General features: G+C 40.8%; 2 protein-coding genes across 3 annotated transcripts; one reads left to right on the top strand and one right to left on the bottom strand.

Moving 5' to 3' along the window:
* The first annotated feature begins 20 nt into the window (after positions 1–20).
* LOC140314591 (sodium- and chloride-dependent GABA transporter 2-like) lies at positions 21–9363 on the top strand. The gene is made up of 14 exons (XM_072392890.1): positions 21–356; positions 2764–2898; positions 3590–3730; positions 3814–3901; positions 4037–4169; positions 4253–4387; positions 4460–4563; positions 4713–4837; positions 5952–6064; positions 6141–6278; positions 6484–6586; positions 6784–6884; positions 7025–7195; positions 9145–9363. Exons 1-14 carry the CDS (start codon positions 197–199, stop codon positions 9253–9255), a joined length of 1758 nt encoding a protein of 585 aa, XP_072248991.1. The 5' UTR covers positions 21–196; the 3' UTR covers positions 9256–9363.
* A 2172-nt stretch (positions 9364–11535) lies between these two features.
* LOC140314590 (CLOCK-interacting pacemaker) lies at positions 11536–19583 on the bottom strand. 2 transcript variants are annotated; one of them, XM_072392889.1, is made up of 4 exons: positions 19372–19583; positions 17799–18009; positions 14259–14458; positions 11536–14125 (listed from the first exon to the last, which is right to left on the bottom strand). In XM_072392889.1, the coding sequence occupies exons 2-4, from the start codon at positions 17971–17973 to the stop codon at positions 13124–13126; spliced, it is 1377 nt and encodes a 458-aa protein (XP_072248990.1). In that variant the 5' UTR covers positions 17974–18009; positions 19372–19583; the 3' UTR covers positions 11536–13123. The 2 variants fall into 2 exon arrangements, with proteins under 2 accessions (XP_072248990.1, XP_072248989.1); XM_072392888.1 differs by having other exon boundaries at positions 11536–14128; positions 19372–19582.
* Positions 19584–21002: the final 1419 nt, after the last annotated feature.

Here is a 21002-nt window from a genome sequence, read left to right as displayed (position 1 = left end):
AATGTGATGTGTTTTTTTTAGTTATTTTAAAATTCATCTGCAGCCTGGAGATAATTTACATTTTCTCTGAAAACTGATTAACCACCCAAGCAGTTGCACATTACATGACACAGAAATTGCAGCGAATGTAAAGGCTACCAGACACAAAGCAGAGAGGTCTAGCAGACGACTGGGTCCGGTGCAAGTGCTTGCGAGTATGGTGAATAGAAAATGGGCCCAAAAACACACCCAAGTAGAGGTGGAGGAGAGAGGACACTGGGGGAGCAAGGTGGAGTTTCTCCTGGCTGTGGCTGGAAATGTGGTCGGCCTCGGCAACGTGTGGCGGTTTCCTTACCTCTGCTACAAAAATGGAGGGGGTAAGCTAATATAGTGATTGGGACACTGAACTACTCTGTTGAAGTTAAATAAATAATATTGGGTTTACTGAACAATTCCTCACAAGGAAAATAAACTTGTACCATTTGCATGTATTGGGCCAAATAAAATCTAAAATTGTTAAAATTGCAAAGAAGTAAAGCTTGAAATGTGAGAAGGAAACACGTTATTTGTTGCTCAACACTGCTTATACCAAGAAAAAAAACAATTATTTGATAAGAGCATGTAAGGCTTGCACTGCATCATTGGAGTATTTTCATTTCTATTTAAAAACAAAAGGGCAAAGCAATGAACTTGAATCAAGTCGAAACTGTTCACACTTACTGTATGTTTAAAAAAAAAAGATGAAGTTACTCTGTAGCTTGTGCTGCAACTGTATGTTTTATCACATGAGGTGATGCTTTCAAATGTTTTTCAAATATTCTCTACTAGCAACTCAAAAGTGTGCAAATCTACACAAAATTAATCAATGCTCACTTTTGAGCATTGATTGAGCATATCAGACAATTTCAACCATCAGAAAAGGCATTCCTGTGCTCCTATTTATTCGGCCAGCTGTCCAAAGTGCAGTGTTGCTCTGTTCATTGCTGATTGATGATTGTCAAAGAAGCATTTCGAGTGTTGGTAAGTGGTTAGTGTCGTGAGAAGAAGGCTTTGTGCTTGTAGACAACATAACAATTACAACAGCAACAGTCCTCACTGTCTCTAGTTGTTGGGTCAGACGCGGCGCCACCTGCCTCCTGCAACTCTCCCTAACTTAGCAGGTCCACATGACAAAGAGACATTAGTGTATTTAAGGACGTATATGACACAATTGTCATCACAATAGAAGTACAGTTGTTTCAGAACCGTTTTGTATTTCTGTATTTCTTTCATGCAAATCACCAAAGAGAAGTAAAAGGCTTCTCAGAGAGGGGGAGAGAGAGGCCATAAACTGGCCATCAGCCACAGTTTCATGTGTGTGCTGGGTTCGCACGGCACGTGTTTTCAAACTGAATAAACTCAGTAGAGTATGTTTATGCAGGTAGACATGGCCTATAATCATTTTTGAAGAATATGTGACTTCTAGTGGCTGTTAGAGCAACTGTGTGTGAAGTGTAGAAATGGCATCCCTGAGGGTGATGGTCGCATAGAAAAACAACATGTTTTAGTCCTAAACATGATAATTTTGTAAACCCAACCAGGAAGTGACAAAGTTTCATTGTAACATGTGTTTACATGTAGCCAAGGCTATCTGGAAACTGGTATTCATGAAAGGGATGGTTGTAAAAACAATGTATTTCAACCCTTAACCATGCTCTTTTTCTGGCATCTTCTAAAATATTTGTGTCTAAAACCAACCAGGAAGTAACTGGTAGGTGTTTTAAGAACATTTATTCACTGAACATCCCTCTGAATGACATCTTCTTCAATATGGAAACTCTTATTTTAGTCTCCCTTCTACCACTTGTCAGGGAGGTACTTCACAGCACACATACAACACATGAAGTATATGCGCATTTCGATCATGGGACATTTTGGCAAATAGTATGTTGTTATTTAGGCAGGCACTAAACAGCTTTAGAAGCTAAAATCAAAGCATTGAACCGTAAGAAAAACAAATTAACCAATGGAAAGCAGCAGACTGTGAAACAATATCCTCTTGTGAAGACGCTGTAGCCTAAAATCCTCAACAAAAAATGCCTCCTCAAGTAACCACCACAAACTTACTAGAAAGTACAGGAGATGTAATGTCATGGCAATGCTTCTGGTGTGTTGGAAATCCAATCCCATGACAGAACACTTTTTACCTATGTTGGTCCACCATGTAAAACATTGCAGGGTGACAGTTAAGACTCAAAAACTGCCCGATGATTATGTTTTTCATCTTCTGTGTCCTACAGAGACAAAGCATTTGTCTATCACACGATCATATTCAAAAGTATAGCTACATCATTATGTTCACCATCTATGTCAAGCTACTCTGCGAACTTCCATACAACCCATGACACATGAGTTTGAGATCCCCACTCACACAAGTCTTTTAACGTTTTACTTCCCCCTCACTCAAGAATCTGGTTAGAGATTAAAAATTAGATGCTGTTCTTATCAGGTCATATAGATGCTGCCCTACAGAAAACAAAAACTGTGCGACCGGTCACATCTCACAATTACGAACCGATACTTGTGATGATGCTACCTTTTTCGAAGTGGACAAACATATCCATTACACATTTTCTTTTGAGACTAGGCTAACTTCATTATAAAGGTCCATCCCAGAGAAGTCAATCTGAGTGTCAAAAATTTAATCGACTGTTATATATCACAACCATTTGTGTTTTATGTCTTACAGTGTAATTGTTACCCTGTAACTCTGGTGAAGGTACACAATGTATTTTGGGAATTTAGGTGCATTCTTGGTGCCATATCTGGTGTTTGTGGTGACCTGTGGTGTACCTCTGTTCCTGCTGGAGACAACTGTGGGCCAGTACACCCAGGAGGGAGGAATCACATGCTGGAGGAAGCTGTGCCCACTGGCAGAAGGTAAACTGTTGAGGAATTTCATTTCTTGTAACAGAGAGAGGAAAACTGCATAATTTACTGTGCAAACATATCTACAAAACCTCAATAGTTCTGCTGTCTCTGTGGAGTCCAGATATTAAAAGCCCTCTCTATAATATCTGCTGTTTAATAGCTTTGCCAGTTCCAAAATACTCAACTCTACAAGATAAAATGGCTAAAACTTTGGTATATGGTTACAGTTGGGGAACATTAAAGTTAGGCTGGAAAATGCATTATGTTATTAAATCATGCCAACAAATATAGGAGTACAAGGATTTTCTCTCGGATTGGAAACTAGTCCAACACAAACTTAAGCAAGAATGGCAAAATGACATCTCAACATGATACAGCACTGTCATGGTTGGCTGTAGAGAAAAACATTAACAAACTAACTCCTTGGACCTTCTTTCTAGGACAAAAATGCATAAACTGTGGTTACATTATTACTATGTGTTTATTTTAAAGATATTTCCCACCTGATTTGATCACGTTCAACATTTCTATTATTTTCATTTTCCAGAACAGTTTTTATGTTTTTATATCTAGCAAGCCAGTTTTGGAGAAGATTGGTACAGTTACCTTAAAACTCATCAATGACGAGTCTATCTAATAGATAAATTGAGGATTTTCCCACATTTGCATCTAACAGAGAACAACAAATCTTGCCTTGCAGGTATTGGCTATGGTGGGCAGCTGATCCTCCTCTACAGCTGCATGACCTACATCGTTATTCTCTCCTGGGCTTTGCTCTACCTTGTGTTCTCCTTCAGCTCTCAGCTCCCATGGGCCAACTGCAACAACTACTGGAACTCAGGTACAGTAAAATGCAGAATATGTGTACTCGTCAAAAGTTTTCTAACTGATAAATTATCATTTTCCTTCCAACCGTTCTTTCAGATGATTGTGTAGACTTTTCAGCAAGGAATGACACCTTCCAATGGACCAACAGGACAAACTCAACCTCAGCTGCCACAGAATTCTGGGAGTATGTCCTTGAAGGGAACAAACTAACCCACAGCACTTCTCTTCAAATTCCAAATTTCTATTTTTAGATGCTCTTCACTGCAAAACAAAATAATCCTCAACAGGACATTTTTTACCTGTGTGTCTTCTTTTATAGACGCAGAGTGCTGGCTATCTCAGGAGGGATCGAAGAGATAGGCAGCATCAGGTGGGAAGTGCTGTTATGTCTCATTGCAATGTGGATCATCTGCTATTTTTGCATCTGGAAAGGGGTCAAGTCCACAGGAAAGGTATCGATACACAGCAGGCTCCAAAAATACAACATACAAAAAGAGTATTCTCAAATGGCAAAAATATCTTTATTTTTTTCCAGGTGGTGTATTTCACCGCCACCTTCCCCTACGCGATGTTGTTAATTCTCTTAATCCGGGGACTCTCTCTTCCTGGTGCGCTTCAAGGAGTAGTGTTTTATCTGCTGCCTGATCCATCGCGACTCACAGACCCTCAGGTACGACCTCACTGATGTAACAGAGGAGAATGCAGACGAACACATGTACCCACTGTTGCTGTGCTGGAACAGGTGTGGATGGAGGCTGGGGCTCAGATCTTCTTCTCGTACAGTATTGGTGTGGGCTCCCTAACTGTGCTCGGCAGCTACAACACATACAACAACAACTGTTACAGGCAAGGGTTCTGTCAGTCTGTCGGTATGCAAAATGAGCTTCATTTTAGGTTTTTCCAATTATAATCACATTAACTTTTTTTTCTTTTAGAGATGTACCAAAGCAAAACCTGAGCAGCGGCGTATAAGCATGTGTTTTACTGCTTTGCAGAGACTGCCTGTGCCTGTGTTTGCTGAACAGTGGTACCAGTGTGGTAGCTGGGTTCGCAGTCTTCTCTGTGCTGGGATTCATGGCTCATGAGCAAGGTGTTCCCATTGCAGAAGTGGCAGAGTCAGGTACATATTTGTAGATATTCAGAAACATGCATCCTCATCTTCCTGGATTCTGTGACAACTTTCAGACATTTTGGTTTGTCACAGCTAAAATCTAATGGACTGGGAGGTAATACTATGAAATTTAGAATAATAACACAGTATAACTGTAAGACTGGAGATGAACCTGCAAAGTGGCGATGGACTCTTTTTCTTTATTGTCAGACGTCAGTTTTAAAAGAGAACACTAACAATTCTGCAACTGAAACCATTGTAGTGGTGTTGGTTTATGACGACATGATGCATCTACACCAGCCTCATTTTGCAGAAGTGGTCACAACTTTTACCTTAAGAAAGGCAAGCTTAACACTTGACAATAACATATGGTCGTCATTGTTTAAATCTATCATTTGAACCCAGAACAGCCTTTTCCTGAACCTATCTGAAAATTACCAAACAGCGTCATCCATCCATCTGCTCACTACTTGTTTTAATTCTGTTCAGAGGACTGGAGGCTATTCTTAGCTTCAACATTTAATGTTGCAGATTTAAAAAAAAAAAAGGAAAATAGTCAGTTAACAATTAAGTTTAGAGCATGATGAAGGTTTAAATGATGAAGGACCATAAATATAACATTTTCTAGCAACAGTGGGGCAATATAATGATTCTTTGAACCTTTGCTGCCATCTTGTGAACAACTGAAGGCACGACTTGCTCCTAAAACAGTTGACTCTGCCCTGAGTATGTGTGAGCAGACTCTAGCCTAGTTAGTACAGCTGTTACATGGCACGCATTTCTGATTTAAGGACCCAACAGCACACTAGACTGACTGCGTGATATCCGGGGCTGTGCATTTCTGGCTTATGTTAGGGTGTTTCTATTTGAGTCTAGCTCTGTACATTCATTCACCAGCAACATGCTCTGACATCATAATCGTCATGTTTCACAATCAGATATATTTTGGGCATCAAACATTAGCATGTTTCCTCTGTGTATGTTAACAAAAGCAATGCAAGTGGTATTGTGTCTCACCATCACCATCTCGACGCACCCGCTTATCACCTTATGAATTGGTGAGATGATAAAAGCAGACAGTGGAAGGGCAGCGCTCTGGCGTTATTGTGAAGTTGTTTTTCAGGTCCCGGCTTGGCATTCATCGCATACCCTCAGGCTGTAGCTATGATGCCTCTGCCCCAACTGTGGTCCATCTGCTTCTTTGTCATGCTCATTCTCTTGGGTCTGGACACACAAGTAAGATGCTTAAGTATCTGTTTTTCGAGGACTTCGTTTACGTTTGGAAATTTACTTTTGTTTATTCTCTGCACAGTTTGTTGCCATGGAGGTGGTGATGACATCCATCATCGATATGTTCCCCAGAGTTATGCGAAAACCAGGCCGACGGGAGAGTCTCCTCCTCCTTTTCTGTCTAATATGCTTCTTCTCCCAGCTTGTCATGATCACTGAAGTCAGTATTTAATGTTACATCAGCATTTATTATTTACTCGTCCAATATGGGAGAGCATTTCCTGCCAATTCTTTTTTTTTTCCTATTAAACCACTTCTATAATTGTGACACAAAAAAGGCAAATTTTGGCTGAAATCCACTTTGACAGACTTGAGGAAATAAAAATAAACTGATAGAAGATAAAAGTCTCTACTGTCATCCCCAGGGAGGGATGTATGTGTTTCAGATGTTTGACTACTATGCATGTAATGGAGCCTGCATCCTCTTTCTCTGTGTGTTTGAAACTCTGGCTCTGGGATGGATGTTTGGTAGGTATGCAGATATTTGAGAAATAATTCCCTTCTCTTTTTGTATGTATATGAACTTCCACACAATCTTGCAACACAAATACACTTATTATTACATTGTGTGGAAAACAATCTGTGGAATCCTCCTTTAACTTATACCAATTATTGCACAAACATAAGGTCTGATCTGATCTAATCCAGCCTGACCTCTATTTAAGGGGCCGATCGTTTGTATGGAATCATTAAGGACATGACAGGAGTGCACGCCAACCCATTCTTCAAAATCTGCTGGCTCTACCTCACACCACTGGTGTCACTGGTGAGCTGTCTTTCGGTGTCAGTGAAAGGAGGAAGTCACTGGATCAGAATCCAAACAACTATAGATATAAACTGTGAACTGCTTATCTAAACTTGTGTTTCAGTCAGAACTTTCTGAACCTTCTTCTTTTGTTTCCTCAGGGATCTTTTATTTGTTCTTTAGTCGAGTATCAGCCTCTGACCTTTAACCGCTGGTATGTGTACCCATCCTGGGCGTACGTGTTGGGCTGGGTGCTGGCCCTCTCCTCCATCCTGCTCGTGCCTGGATGGGCATTATATAAACTGGGTACTGGGACTGGGACCCTCAGACAGGTGGGAAAACTTTCTATTTGCTTATCATTTACAAATGGTGTTTATATCTTAAATAAGAACATAAACAAATAACTAAACAAAGATTTAGGTAATTATAACCAAAACATAATGAACATGAGTCACAACTACTGGGTCTCTTCAACGTGATCAGATTTAACATTAATCCAACTATCCGTGAGCGAGTCCACCGGTGTTGATTTTAACTTAATAAAGCTGAAAGCAAAAGCTCATCTTATATACTTCACAATCCTGTTCCTATTCAGATCTGTGTGAAAAACATAAACCAGTACTACCACAATTCCACAAAAGTTGGAATGTTGTGTAACATACAAATTAAAACAGAATGATTAGTGACCCATGTTTTAGTCCCAAAAGAACCCAGAAAACATATCCAATGTCGAAAGTGAGACATTTTACGATTACATCAAAAATTTCGTCGCAAAAACACATGTCAAAGTTGGGATGGGGCAACAAAAGCCTGGAAAAGTAAGAGATGCTAAACAAAAACAGCTGGAGGAACATGTTGTAACTGATTAAGGTGACTGGCAAAAGGTCAGTTATAGGACTGGGCATAAAAAGAGCACCTTAGAGAAGCAGAGTCTCTCAGAAGTAAAGATGAGTAGAGGTTCGGTAATCTGCAAAGAACTGTGTCAATTTCATCATAATGTTCCTCAACATATAATTATGCGTAAGGTCAAAAATCAATACTGGATGCTCGTGATCTTCGAGCCCTCAGGCAGCACTACGTTAAAATGGGATCCTCCACACTAAAGAGGAGATGGATGTTATCAGCTTGCATCTCCAATAGAATGTTCCTCAACATAAAATTGCAAAGACTTTGAATATTCCTGCATCTACTGTACGTAATATCAAAAACATTCGGAGAATCTGGAGACGCAATTATGCGTAAGGTCAAAAATCAATACTGGATGCACGTGATCTTCGAGCTCTCAGGCAGCACTACGTTAAAATAGGATCCTCCACACTAAAGAGGAGAAGGATGTTATCAGCTTACATCTCCAGTAGTATGGAGGCGCACTAGTGCCTGTGGTAGTGGCAATTTGCACATCTGGAAAGGCACCATCAATACTAAAAGGTGGTTTTAGATCGGTTTGAGATACTTGTGATACTTTAGATCCAAGTGATGTCTTTTTCAGGGAAGTCCTTGCATATAGCAAGACGATGCTAAACTGCATATTGCATCTATCACACCGGCATGGCTTTGTAGTAGGAGAGTCTGGGTGCTGATCTTTGCCTCAAAACATAATGAAATTGTTACATCATAAAACACAAAACACGACAAAGAAGACCTAAAACTGTTTAGCAACTATAATCTAATATAGCACAAGAATGGGACAACAATCCTCTCCCAAAGATCCAGCAACAGGTCTCCTCCTCTCAGATGCTTACATCTGGCTGTTTTAATAGCAAAAGCGGATGCTACACAGTGGCAAACATGGCCCTGTCCCAACTTTTTTGAGGCGTGTTGCTGCCATCAAGTTCAAGATGAGCTAAGATTGTTTATGAAATAATAAAACGTCTCACTTTCAATATTTGAGATGTTTTCTATTATCTAACATGAATAGAATGTTGGTGTGAGAGATTTGTCAATCATGCTTACATTTACACAGCGTAGCAGCATTTATACGATTAAGTTTGTACATGGGATTTGAATGTGAGCCAATAAGAAGCTAGAGATTTGAAAGATTTCCACTTCATATGGATGAGTCACATTTTTTAGGATTATTATTACGAAAAGGCCTTTTGAAGTGCAACTTAAAGTTGATTTAATACAAATATTATGTCCTGCATGTCAGCTCTCACAAAATTAATTGATTCTCTTAAGTGGCACTAGGTACCGGTAACACTACAGTAACAAGTCTCTTAAAGTAATTTTGCTTCGATGCACTTTGGAGCAATGGATGAATATTTCCTCTGATACTTTGCAGCGCTTCCATCAACAGTGCCAGCCTGTTCTTGACAACTCATTGACCCAAAAGAGAGAAACGGAGCTGCAGAACATGGGAGCTGAGCAGCTGCAGCCGTTCACTACCAACTGAGCAGAAAGATCATTAGAACCTGAACTCTTTACTTTCTACAACTGTAACCTTTTTCGTGTCCAACAAAAACAATTTACCAGTGACTGTGCATCTCTCTCTTTTTTTTTTAACACCACTTTAGCTTTATAGTAACGGGTGGATGTACTTAACAGGTGTTGTAAAAATTATCATGGAGGTTGCTTGTTCCTGCCTGTGTCCCATGCTGAGCAAAACAAGGAAACAGAGAATTGCCTCTAAAGTTGATTTTGTAATCTTTACCTTCAAATTGGAATTTATCCTGACAGAGGCAGTAGTAGCAGGTATTGCTCCACTTTGCTCCTTCGAGTCCACTTTCTTTACAGTCCATGCTTTCAGAATTTTTCAAGATACTTAACAAAAACATTTGATACTTTAACAGAAAATAACAAGCTGTAAAGATGTGTCTGAAACAAGGACTCACTATTTCAACAGCTGCAAAAAACATTTGATAGGTATAAACAATAAAATGTACACATTCATTGAAAAAAATGATGTAGTTAATGAATATAACAAACAGAACCCACTGTTTGAGGGTTTGATTTCAGGATTTTACCATCTTGGTCTTTCTGGAACCAATGGACCAGTGAGTGGGCTGATGTGACTACTTCATGAAAATTAATAAATATACCCAAATTTTGAGCCCGACCAGTCCTTCTGTCAATCAAACTATTTTCAAAATTACTGCCAGCACATTAAGCGCGTTTATGTGGCACTTGAAATGTACATGTGTGTAAACAGACCAAAAATAGTATAGAATCTAACTTCTCAAAATCAGACTGAAACACTCCGATAAGGATTAAGTTAGGATCGAATCACTCCTGTGCATATATATTCAACTAGACTAAAATGGGTCTCTATGTGCTTCAGAGTTCCATCTTTTTGAAAAAATAGTAAAGGGTAAGTGTAGATTAACAGAGCCAAATCCCCAATAAAACTATTCTCAATCACATATTTTTCTGTTTCATTTGTCAGGTGGCTTAATGTATCAGAAATGACGGTATGTTTGCAAATCAGCCCAGTGTCAGCTCACCTGTCAGTAGTATCGCACTTCACTGCACTTCCTTAAAAGGCTTCATGTCTCATGCCCAGTGGTTTGTCTACATGTTAGAGCCTTTGTTTGATGTGATGTTTGTCCCCACATGTTCAGCCTCAAGACTGCATTTCTGTAAGTATGGATGAAGAATGACAGAGGCTAATTCCATCAGCTTTTTTCTTCTTTTCAGTATTGTTGGTGACAATAGCAGAACCAGTCATTTATGACTTTAAATACATTTGTTGGTTGGCTTGCTCACTTTAAAGTTAGTTTGCTGAATTATGTTGTTGGAATATATCTATGAAACACCATTTATGATGACTTATGAAGGTAAGTTCGAGGTCAATGCCAGCTAAAAATGCCTTCTCTGACCCACATTTCGAAGTGTCCTCGGGAAAGACAGAGAGCCCAACGTTGCGTCCCGTTTGTCCATCAGTGTGTGAACGGGTGTGATGGAGAGAAAGCGCTGCGTAGTTTGCAACACTGTACTCACTAAAGAAGTGCCGTGTGACCGTGTGTGAACGAGTGAAACGGGCTCGTTGTGTGAAAGCTCTCTACTCTGAAGTAGAGTCTGGGGAATTTTACATTACTTATCAAAAGATTAAATTACATTTTTGTGATGTGGGTGAAGAGAGCACTGATAAATAAATTTTTCAAACAAGTCAAAGCAAACTAATAAACTACGACAGTTTATTTTATTTATCAAATTCAGTTTGTTTGTGTCAAACAGACTTTATGTGGTTATAGTGGCTGACATTGACAGGGCACTTAGATGATATGAAAAGACCAGTAACAGTTGTTTTTAACTGATGGTAAAAAAGGTTTTCATTGCCACGACCACCTGCTTCTACAGTTTACGCTTCGACTAACGGGCAGGAGGCGCCTCCATCTCAACGTTACGGTTTTATGTGTGAATAGAAAGAGCAGTTCAAATGGATTTTCCAGTTGCTCAAATTACAATGGCATCCGAGTCAAATCACAGTTGTATCTATTTCTTTTTCTTAAATAAATATGTTTGAAGGTGAATTTTTTTTTATAAATGTCTGTTACTGTGGCAACAGATTTTTACTTCTCTCAGAGCCACATAATAAATACGTCACGATCTTCAGCAGCCTCATCACAACGAACTGATAATTGTAGGTTAATACATTTTCATTTTTAAAACATGATTACTGTGTATTTTAGTACTCGTGGTACAAAAAAAAGAACGTCACATTTCTTTTCATAAATTGGTTTACTTAAATAGCTTCAACTGATGAAAAATACACTGTATAAACAATTTGAGATTTCACAGATATGTTCACGGCTAGCAGTGCAATCTATCATTTGTATGAGCACAAAGAATCAGAAGAAATAGCCGACACAAACTACTTAGTCAATACACTGAAACGATGTCCAACTTTCCAACTGAGAAAACAAACGGAGCTTCGCCTACGAACGAAAAATAAATGTCCAAATAACACCAACAAAAATGGAAAAACTGATGCCAAAAAGAGGACACTAGACTGAAAACAGAGTTGCGGCACGAGAGAATGTGGTCTCATGGATTAATTTGAAGAAGCTGTTTTTCATCGATTTAATTTTTTAAACCTTATTTAATACGTGATGTGCCTGGTGATGCAAAGAATATATCAACTGAAATTAAGTTTACATGTGTTGGAAAGCAGTGTCCAGTGTGGTGCAGTTTGTGAGGTTTCCGGGGAATTTTACTTGGAACTCCCGCTTGTAGCTCAGTTGCAACGAGTTTCCTGCAAATGACAGCATGGGGACTGCCATCTTTAGCTTCAGCTGTGTTTTTTAAGGCACTCGTGTTTGTCTCAGGTGTGAGGAAACCTTTCATGTGCTTTGGTCTGGCACGGCAACGTAGAGAATAATTTTGTGTATTTTTTTCCCACAAAGATTTAAACGGATAACAAGCAGAGGTCCTCCAGTCAGTCTGGGAGCCTAATGATTGAACTGCCATTTGACGGATGAGCTTTCAAACTGAAAAAAGAAAAAGAAAGAAAACGTACAATACTTACAATACCATCGAAAGGATATTCTTGCATGACTTCTTTAACACGGGGCTAAAATACTTATGAATAAAGCATTAAAACTGCACATATCCAAAAGTGACAACAGAACGCTCATTGATCACAATGCCTTGTAAAAATATTCACCCTCTTGGTATTTGGCAGGGTGACACGCTCGTCTGGGGGCAGCAGATGACATACTGAGGCAGACTGACTGTCTGCTGTAATAAAGATGTGACGAAACACATCGTTGTGAAACCGGAATTGCTCTCTTTAGCTGGAATCGCTCTCTTTGTCCCCAAATCGCTCTTAATGATGTTCAGCCAAAGCAGCCACAAATCCTTAATTCTCTAAACTCGAAATGCAAAGAGGTTTCTGGACCCCAGCATCAAGCCCCTGGCTTGTAGCCTGAGCTAGCTCACACTGCCTGATAGTGTAATTGTGGCTTTTATGAATAAACCTGTTATGAAAGGCCCCAGAGTCTACAACACCACCTACCAAGAGCTAGCAGCATATTATAGGCCAGGGAGCTCTTCAGGTAAAAGGTTGTAGAAAAGTACAGATTATGTTGTGTCATAAATAATATCCCTGGAATTACCATTAAAGCCATTACTACATGGAAAGAATGTCAATGTCAATTAATAATGCTGCCCCCACGACCCTCCAAAAAACAAACAAAAAGGTCTATTCTAATTCGAGGTTATAAAAGCAAGAAGACAGGTAATACTTTAAAGATGGTGAATACTTTTGCGGGGCACTGTAGCCATGACTACCCGCTCACACTGTAAAGGCGCCGCAGATTGTGCTAACCAGTAGAACTGTCCGGAGACATAAAGGGGACTCTGTCTGAGGATTTATCACTGGCCTCTGGCTTCTTGCCTTGCTTTAAGTGAGACTGCTCCAACATGGAGGCAAGAACACAAGATGGCGGCACCTCTGAGCTGTCAGCAGCCTGTGATCTGTTCATGTTGCCTGTGGGAATATTTTCTGGTTGACTCACTAAATCAAGAAGTGATGGGCTCTCTGATTTCGTCTGGATTTGGAGCTTAGGGTAGCTGCCAGACTCAGCCATGGCCCGGTGTAGATGCTCCCAGGCTGTGATACCATTCAGGCTGTGGTTGGGGTTACTGGCCGCCTGGCACAGCAGCTCAGTGTGCTGCCGCAGCTGGGAAATGTCCCGCTCGGTGGCTTTGCTCTGGTGCAGCAGTTCCTTTGTGCGCAATGTAATGTCTAACAGACCTGACTGTCTGAGGATTTCTACTGTGTTGAGGAAACGGCGGTGGCGAGCACTAGTGGTGATGTTCTTATTACGTCCAATGGATGTAGTGAAAGAGGACGTGGTGTGCAAGCTGCACATGGATGGGGATTCCAGGACTGAGGAAGTAGTAGAGGGGGTAGAAGAGGTCAAACTAGAACTAGCTGATGAGGTACACAACAGGCCAGAATGTGAGACTGCCAGTTTAGCCTGTTTATGAAGGTGCTGCTCAGGTAGACCTTTGGTTGCAGGAGTTTCATCATCCTTGTGCTCTGTGCACACCCGCTTGCTCAGATTTTGGTATTCGTGGTTCGATGCCGATTTATCAGGGGGCTTCTTACTCGGATGCGATGCGATGCGAGGGTAGGAGTTGAGAATGGGTAGGTAGGGACCATTTGTTTTCTTCTCTTTCATGTTCAATGGCTGGGACAAATGCTTATGGAGCGGGGAGGTCAAACCAGGCTGTTCAAAAAGGATCATATGTGGAGATTGATTGTTTATCCTGATACCACTGGTCCAGAGCAGCTGACCTCTTTTCTGGATTATGTCTGGCTGCTGGGACGAGAAGGAAGAAGAAAGCAGCTGTGATACACTGAGAAAATACATCCCAAAGAGCAGTAGAAGAACACAAGAGTAACGTTTATCTCATTCTCTACCCCAGTGTCTGCAGCTGCACCCCGTTTACCTGCTTAAGCTCCAGGTCTTTGATGATGTAGATGGGTGGGTGGTTCAGCTGGGCAGGCGTCATAGTAGGATTCTCAAGATTCTTTGGCTCACGCTCTTTATTTTGGCCTGGCTGCGAAGCTTCTGCGTGTTCACTGGCTTTGGACTGATTTTTGTTTCTCCGCTGGTCCTCAACATCTGTCTGTTGCCAGTCTGATCCATCTGTAGAGAAGTTGGAGCAGAAATAGTTGAGAAATTCAGTTCAACTTGTTAGTTAGGATGGAAGCAATATTGCTGCATTTCTTCTGCCTCACTGTGACAGTATTTGCGAACACTTTATTTTTTTTGCCAACGAGGACGAAGGCACGTTGCTTCGAGGAGTGAAACATCCATCCACCCATTTTCTTTATCCACTTAATCCTTCAGACGGGTCGCAGGGGGGCTGGAATCTATCCCAGCGGTCACCAGGTGAGAGGCGGGGTCCACCCTGGACAGGTTGCCAGTCCATCACAGGGCCACACAGAGACAAACGAGACAAACAACCACACACGCTCACATTCCTAAGGACAATTTGGTAGAGAAACCAATTAACATAACATGCATGTTTTTGGATGGTGGGAGGAAGCCGAGTACCCGGAGAGAACCCACGCATACATCGGGAGGACATGTGGAGTGAAACATATTGGTCTGAACATAGAAATCTATTTAAATGTGAAATCAAACAGTGCCTTAGCAGTGAGCTCCCAGTGATCGCTGAGACCGTACAAGGTTGTTAAATTAGATTAGTAAATGCTGAATAAGATTAGAACATATCTATCGGATGATCAACAGTCTGCTTGAGGATGATCTTAAATAAATGCTGCTGTCACACTACTGAATGAGCTACAACCGTGAAAACAGTTGATGTGTTTGAGAATAAAAAGGCGCGTTGTATCGAAATGACCACGAGACAAACGAGTGGATTCTTCAATGGAAAAAGTGAAATTCACAATTTCAAACTGAGTTTATTTCGTTACACTGGATACACATATGCATGCTTTCAAATATAACTGGCAAACACCAGAGAGATTTCACTATTCAGTAGGCCTAAATAATCAAGGATAGCAATTTCAAAGTGATTTACTTAAGCAACCTTGCATTTCATTTGAATTTTATAAAAGAAACACACTCAAGTTGCTTCTGCCTGCTGCAACTAAAGCTTACCAAACAGATTAAATAAGCACCCCTGAGCACTGAGGAGGACACCACTAATATCCTCCCCCTGCTGTGTGTGCAGAGGCGTAATGATGGATGTCGCTGTGAACCTCCCATCAGACATTATCAGCGTGGTGGTGTTCTGTGATCTTTCACCCTGTTTTCTGTGGCCATTATGTCCACCTCATATGTCACACCCTCCAGGAACACTCCCAGCATCCCCGGCATGTCGCTCTGTCGGGTCTTTTGTGCAAGCAGATGCAGCATTTTCTTTTCTCTTTGCGCTTAAGTTTGCCACAGTGCTACAATGAAAACGGAAGCAGTTACATTGCTTGAAATTAATACAATTATTTTAAATAATAGGAAATACCGTATTTTTCGGACCATAAGGCGCACTTAAAGTCCTTTAATTTTCTCAAAAAAATCAACAGTGCGCCTTAAAATGCGGTGCGCCTAATCTATGAATTAATTCTGGTTGTGCTTTCTGACCTAGAACCGATTTTATGTGGTACACGGCGTTCAAAAATCTGTCAAAATGTTTTAGCACGGCCTTGGTAAGCTACAAAGCTGCACTGCTTGATGGATTGAGCATTACGGCCACCGTAGTCATGAGCCTTGCGGAGTAATACGATCTGTGCTTCAACATTAAGGTGTGTGCATTCATTCATTCACTTTCTATACCCGCTGCCCCAAAAATGGCTCCTGTTAAGAGACATGCTTACGAAACGGATTTCAAACTCAAAGCTATCAGTCACGCAGTACAACAAGTGAGTTGAATTGTGAATGAGTTTTGTTTCATTTAATGTGCCTTACAACCTGGTGTGTTTTATGTATGAAAATAGACCAGTTAGCAGTCAATCATTGATATTGAGCCTTATAACCCGGTGCGCTTTATAGCCCGAAAAATACGGTAATAAAAAACTGGAAAGTGACACATGCTATGAAGCCCTTAAATAAGATGAAGTGCTTCCATTTAACCACAGAGGTCACATGAATAATTAAGTCCATCTGTGTCCAATCTAAGTATCACATGATCTCAGTATATATACACGCCTGCTCTGAAAGTCTGCAACACATTAATCAAGAGGCACCACAGAACAAGCAACATCGTGAAGACCAAGGAGCTCTCAGGATTCCAGACACCTTCCAGCAGGGCAGTGATCCTAAGCATACTGTTAAAGCAACACTCGAGTGGTTTAAATGTTAGTCAACGGCCAGACCTCAATCAAATTGAGAATCTGTGGAATGACTCAAAGATTGCTGAATCCCTCCAAATTGAGGGCGCTGAAGGCAAAAACTTCAGTGAGTAACTGTGACAAACTCAGACATGTACTTTAAGAGATGGCTCCGGGTAGGTTATTAGTTTTGCATACTCAAGTTTTCTGGATTTCTGGTTTTTCTTCAGATTTGTTGGCATGTTCGGTAAATCAAAATGACAAAAACAGCACAAATACCACTTTTTAATTCCAGGTTGTAAGGCGGCAAAATACCAAAAGGGGTGAATACTTTTGCAAAACGAACAGCTGGCATTTTTAGAGGCCAAATTAACCGATTAAACTCCAATGAGGTGCTTACACAACCGTGTAAGCACCTCATCATATCTATCTGCCTTTTGAATTGACAGTGCCCTCGGTGGTGAACCATGCAGTGTTCCACTGGGATCTGGCACGACCAGCGTTCGTCTCATTACGCAGCCAATGTCTCATGTGACAAAAGGCCTCACACAAAGGAAAATTCATAGTTAAAATATTAGTCTTAAGACCTTATAAAACTGTATCAGAAGCTTCAAATAAACATGCTACAACATATGAACATGCATTTGCAAAGTACCAACACAGAGAGGTCGCAGGAGCATGTTCAGGAGCATTAGCCTTTTCATTGCTTTGTTAGCAAATTAATAGCAACTTGATGGCTTCATTTTCACACTCCGGTCAGTTTTGTGCTGCTTATTGTTCATTCAGCCCCTCACTGAGGTTTGTTGAAAATGTTGCAAGAGCTTCGGTCTACACTTTTCAGAGATCTAGTCGGTGACGGTGAGACCCAACAAGAATGCCTTCTGCGCAGGATCGTATACTGATCTGATGCATGTAGGGGCCAACATAACAAGTGCACGTGTGTGCACGTGCATGAGAGGGGCGGGAAGCTTCAGGCAGCCGACACTGTGCGGGGAACCATGAATAGTGTACGCTGATATAAAAAGTTGATAATAAATAAATGTTTTCACTGTAAATCTAAGAATTGTTTTCTTCAAATCTGTTCTGTACGCACCGTTTCTTCCTGCACAAATGTTCTTGGAAATATAGGAAGGCATGAAATTAGCCTTAAGTTACCTTATTGCTATATGTTTGCCACAGACACTTCAACTCACCAGAATAACCAGAGTCTTTTTCTGAACTGCAGTTGGAGCCTCTTCTGTAGGAATCACCTGCATCTTTAGTGCCGCGTAATGCCTGCAGAGTTGTACTGTTGCTCTTATCTTTAGCATTCTTGCTGGATGGAGGACAGGAACTGTGTTCACTCAAGCAAGGCTGTTCCTTCGCCATGATGGACTCTACAGATATGGGGTATTTTGACGGTCTCTGAAAGGAAGAAAAAACAAATGCCACCTCTGCATAAGCCTTGAAACAGACTATTGACCAACCAGTTTTACACTTTGCATATAATCCACTGCATGCTTAACTTAAGAGGAGGAAAAAAAGATACCGGGTTATCGCACAAGCTCAGATCCGTTTGGTGCTTTCAATGAAAAATCTGATTTAAAAAAAAAAAAAAAAAGACCTTTATAGATAGAGCAGCACAATTAAAAGGAAGTTTCATTTCACAGTCTTCTCTCCTGTACAAGTACTCTGTAATTTGGCTGAATGCTTATTGGTCTGTGCAGCTGATTACACAACAACTTTGACTATTTTGGTCAAATAGTACCCCCAGCCCCCACCTCTCCTCAATACAAAACCACATGCTCACAGTTGCCTTTGGGGTTGTCACCCTGGCAACTTGCAAATGCTGACTGCAAACCACCTATGAATAACTTACCACAACTGTTGCATGAACTGCATTTACAGGGGCACAATGTGGAGTTTAATACCCAGAAACCCACTCCACTCTCTGCCATAACAGTAACATGCTTCTGGTTTTCATATTAGATTGTTAGAGCTTTTCCATTTTTGGGCAGGAGTCCAACGTTAATATAACTGACATTTTTCTACCACTTCCAGGAAAAAAAATCCCCACCATTAGTTTATTAGGTGCAGCCGGCAAGGTTAGCGTGTCTGTTTGTTCCAGCCCAAGTCAAAGGTCAGTACATGCCAATTAAGATCCAACACGGCTTCTTCTTTTTTCTTCGGGAGTTCTTTGTTGTACATTTTCTGTCCGGGTGGAAGGATGTCAGTATAAACCCCGCAGCTTTCCTCTGAGATTCAAAAATCTATGGCAGCGTTAAAAGTTCTGCAGAGGGAGAAAAATGAGGTTCACAGCTGGCATTTTGACTTTAGTGACCGGTAACGCACAACTTCTTCGCTTCCCCTTTGCCACGGCACATTTCCGCGCTCTTGGAAAACTTTAGAAAGTAATTTAGCTCATTTTGCACTCGAGCTTGTGATATTTTCGGAAGCAGTGGTTCCATGAAAGCACCTCGGCTCTAACACAGCACAGCAACAGCAGCAGCACCCACCCCCCCTGTTATGTAACAATCAACTTTGACTCCAGCCCTCTCTAAAACACTTCCTCTCAGTCTCACACTGAGTGTACGTTCAATTATACACAAACCCATAAAGGACAGAATGACCACAGTGGTCAAATTTTAAATATGACGCGTCGTGTTGTCATTTCTGAGAAAGACGGAAAAAGTTCTCAAAGATGCCAAATTCAATAGAAACACTTGACCAATGTCACGTCCAAATCATGTAAATTCAAACGCGCTCGTGTCTATAATGAAAACTTACCTCCAGATGGAAAACTGTCGATTATATGCAATCAACGGGTGTTTTCTCGATTCAGCTCCATTTCAGAGAGCCGACAAACGCAGAGAGTGCAAGCAGTGGCATACTGTAGATGTTACCTGTCGGAGATAAAGCAACAAATAATTTCCTTCTCTTGGTCAAATACACCGACAAATAAAACTAGAGTGAAAACGGGTTGAGACGTGCCAATGCCTGTGATCAATTTCGCCAAATCCAGAGACCATATCCGATTAGTTTCAAAGTAAAACATAGCCAGAAGTTGTTGGTGTTTTTTTAAGGGTTTATACATTTTTTAAAAAAGTGCTATTCTGAGTAATTTTGATCAACTGACCATTATTTTGCTGTGTTTGTGTTATTCGCTGTGAAGTTACAGACATATTCTCCTGACGGCGTCAATTGCTTCGCTCTTGTTCTGAAATGTAACCGTTATGCTGGCTAACTTGACACCGCTGTTTGACGTGACGATAGAAAAGTCAACGTTGTATCGACGCACTGTCATTCGACTCTGCACGTACAAACAACAACAGCAGAAAAGGAGTAGCCCACTAGAGACAGAATTTAACCTTGTTTGGAAGGTATCCGCTAGCTTCACCTTAAATGAACCCACACTTGCCTGTTGGACCACCCCTACAAACAGTAAAAGAAAAAAAAAAAAGCTTTCCGGCTGACCTAAGCGCCCATTGGTCCGTGACAAAACTACGAAAGCCAATCAGATAAGAGCACACGTGTAGCAGCAAGACAGCCAGCAGTCTCATGGCAAGACAGATTTATACAAAAGTTACAAAGTTTGGGACCGAAATGAAAATGAACGCACTGAGAAAGACAAGTGAGAGAAAGAAAGAAACAGAAAAAGCACTGTTGGCTGAGAGGTGCACAGGTCAAACAGCAAGAGAGCTGTTGCATGTGAGGAGAAAGTATTAAGCAGGCACACAAAGAAAACTCCTGAAGTTCATGTGGATTATTCAGTTAAATTTTCGGGACACTTTGATTCTCAACATGACAAGTCTTTGCAGAAAGCAGAAACTCATTGTGTTGATTCCGCATCGTCAGTTGGAGCAAAATCTTCCTAATTTTCTGTGATGTTCTCTTCCTCCTGTTCATCTGCAGGTTCCTCCTCATCTCTCACCACCTCCACAGGGCTAAAAATGAGGTCAAGAGTCTGTGATACAGTGTAGGTCCTCTTCATCGTGCTGTCTCAGAGTGAAATGTGTTGCCAATGTAACGGAGTAACCATTGTAGGTATCCATGTAGGTAGACCAGATGTTATGATAAAATCAGTTTACACACCTGTAGCGTTGAAGTTGTGTGTGTTCCTTGTGCTGGAAAGCACAATAGTGTGACCCACTGCACTATTAAATGTGGCTGGGTCAAATTGAAGATGCTAAAGATTTGAATAAAACACATTTAACAAAAAAAAAATAGTCAATTACTTTTACTTGCAAAGAGCATAGTATGGAACCATCCGTGTCATTTTAATGCAATCATATGGAAGAATACCAAAGCTATGACATTAACTTTTGAAAACGGGTCAAATTGACCCAAAGACAAAAGAAGGGTTAAATGCTGAAATAACACATCCATGTGTGGAAATAAATTAATATAAGATTTGATTT

Source organism: Leuresthes tenuis, unplaced genomic scaffold, assembly GCF_036924035.1.
Source record: "Leuresthes tenuis unplaced genomic scaffold, fLeuTen1.0.hap1 SCAF_9, whole genome shotgun sequence".
Lineage (NCBI taxonomy): Eukaryota > Metazoa > Chordata > Actinopteri > Atheriniformes > Atherinopsidae > Leuresthes > Leuresthes tenuis.
The sequence above is the reverse complement of the archived record's forward strand: the minus strand, read 5'-3'. Positions and strand labels throughout refer to the sequence as shown.

What these genes read in the sequence shown, in the direction of transcription:
- LOC140314591 (XM_072392890.1), top strand. Translation starts at nt 197, where the DNA reads ATGGTGAATAGAAAATGGGCCCAAAAACACACCCAAGTAGAGGTGGAG. An exon ending in GCTGTGCCCACTGGCAGAAG is followed by an intron (nt 2,899 to 3,589) that starts GTAAACTGTTGA and finishes CTTGCCTTGCAG; the next exon opens with GTATTGGCTATGGTGGGCAG. An exon ending in GGCTCTGGGATGGATGTTTG is followed by an intron (nt 6,587 to 6,783) that starts GTAGGTATGCAG and finishes CCTCTATTTAAG; the next exon opens with GGGCCGATCGTTTGTATGGA.
- LOC140314590 (XM_072392888.1), bottom strand. Translation starts at nt 17,973, where the DNA reads ATGGCGAAGGAACAGCCTTGCTTGAGTGAACACAGTTCCTGTCCTCCA. An exon ending in AAAAGACTCTGGTTATTCTG is followed by an intron (nt 14,459 to 17,798) that starts GTGAGTTGAAGT and finishes ACTTCTCTACAG; the next exon opens with ATGGATCAGACTGGCAACAG. An exon ending in AAGACCTGGAGCTTAAGCAG is followed by an intron (nt 14,129 to 14,258) that starts GTAAACGGGGTG and finishes TTCTCGTCCCAG; the next exon opens with CAGCCAGACATAATCCAGAA.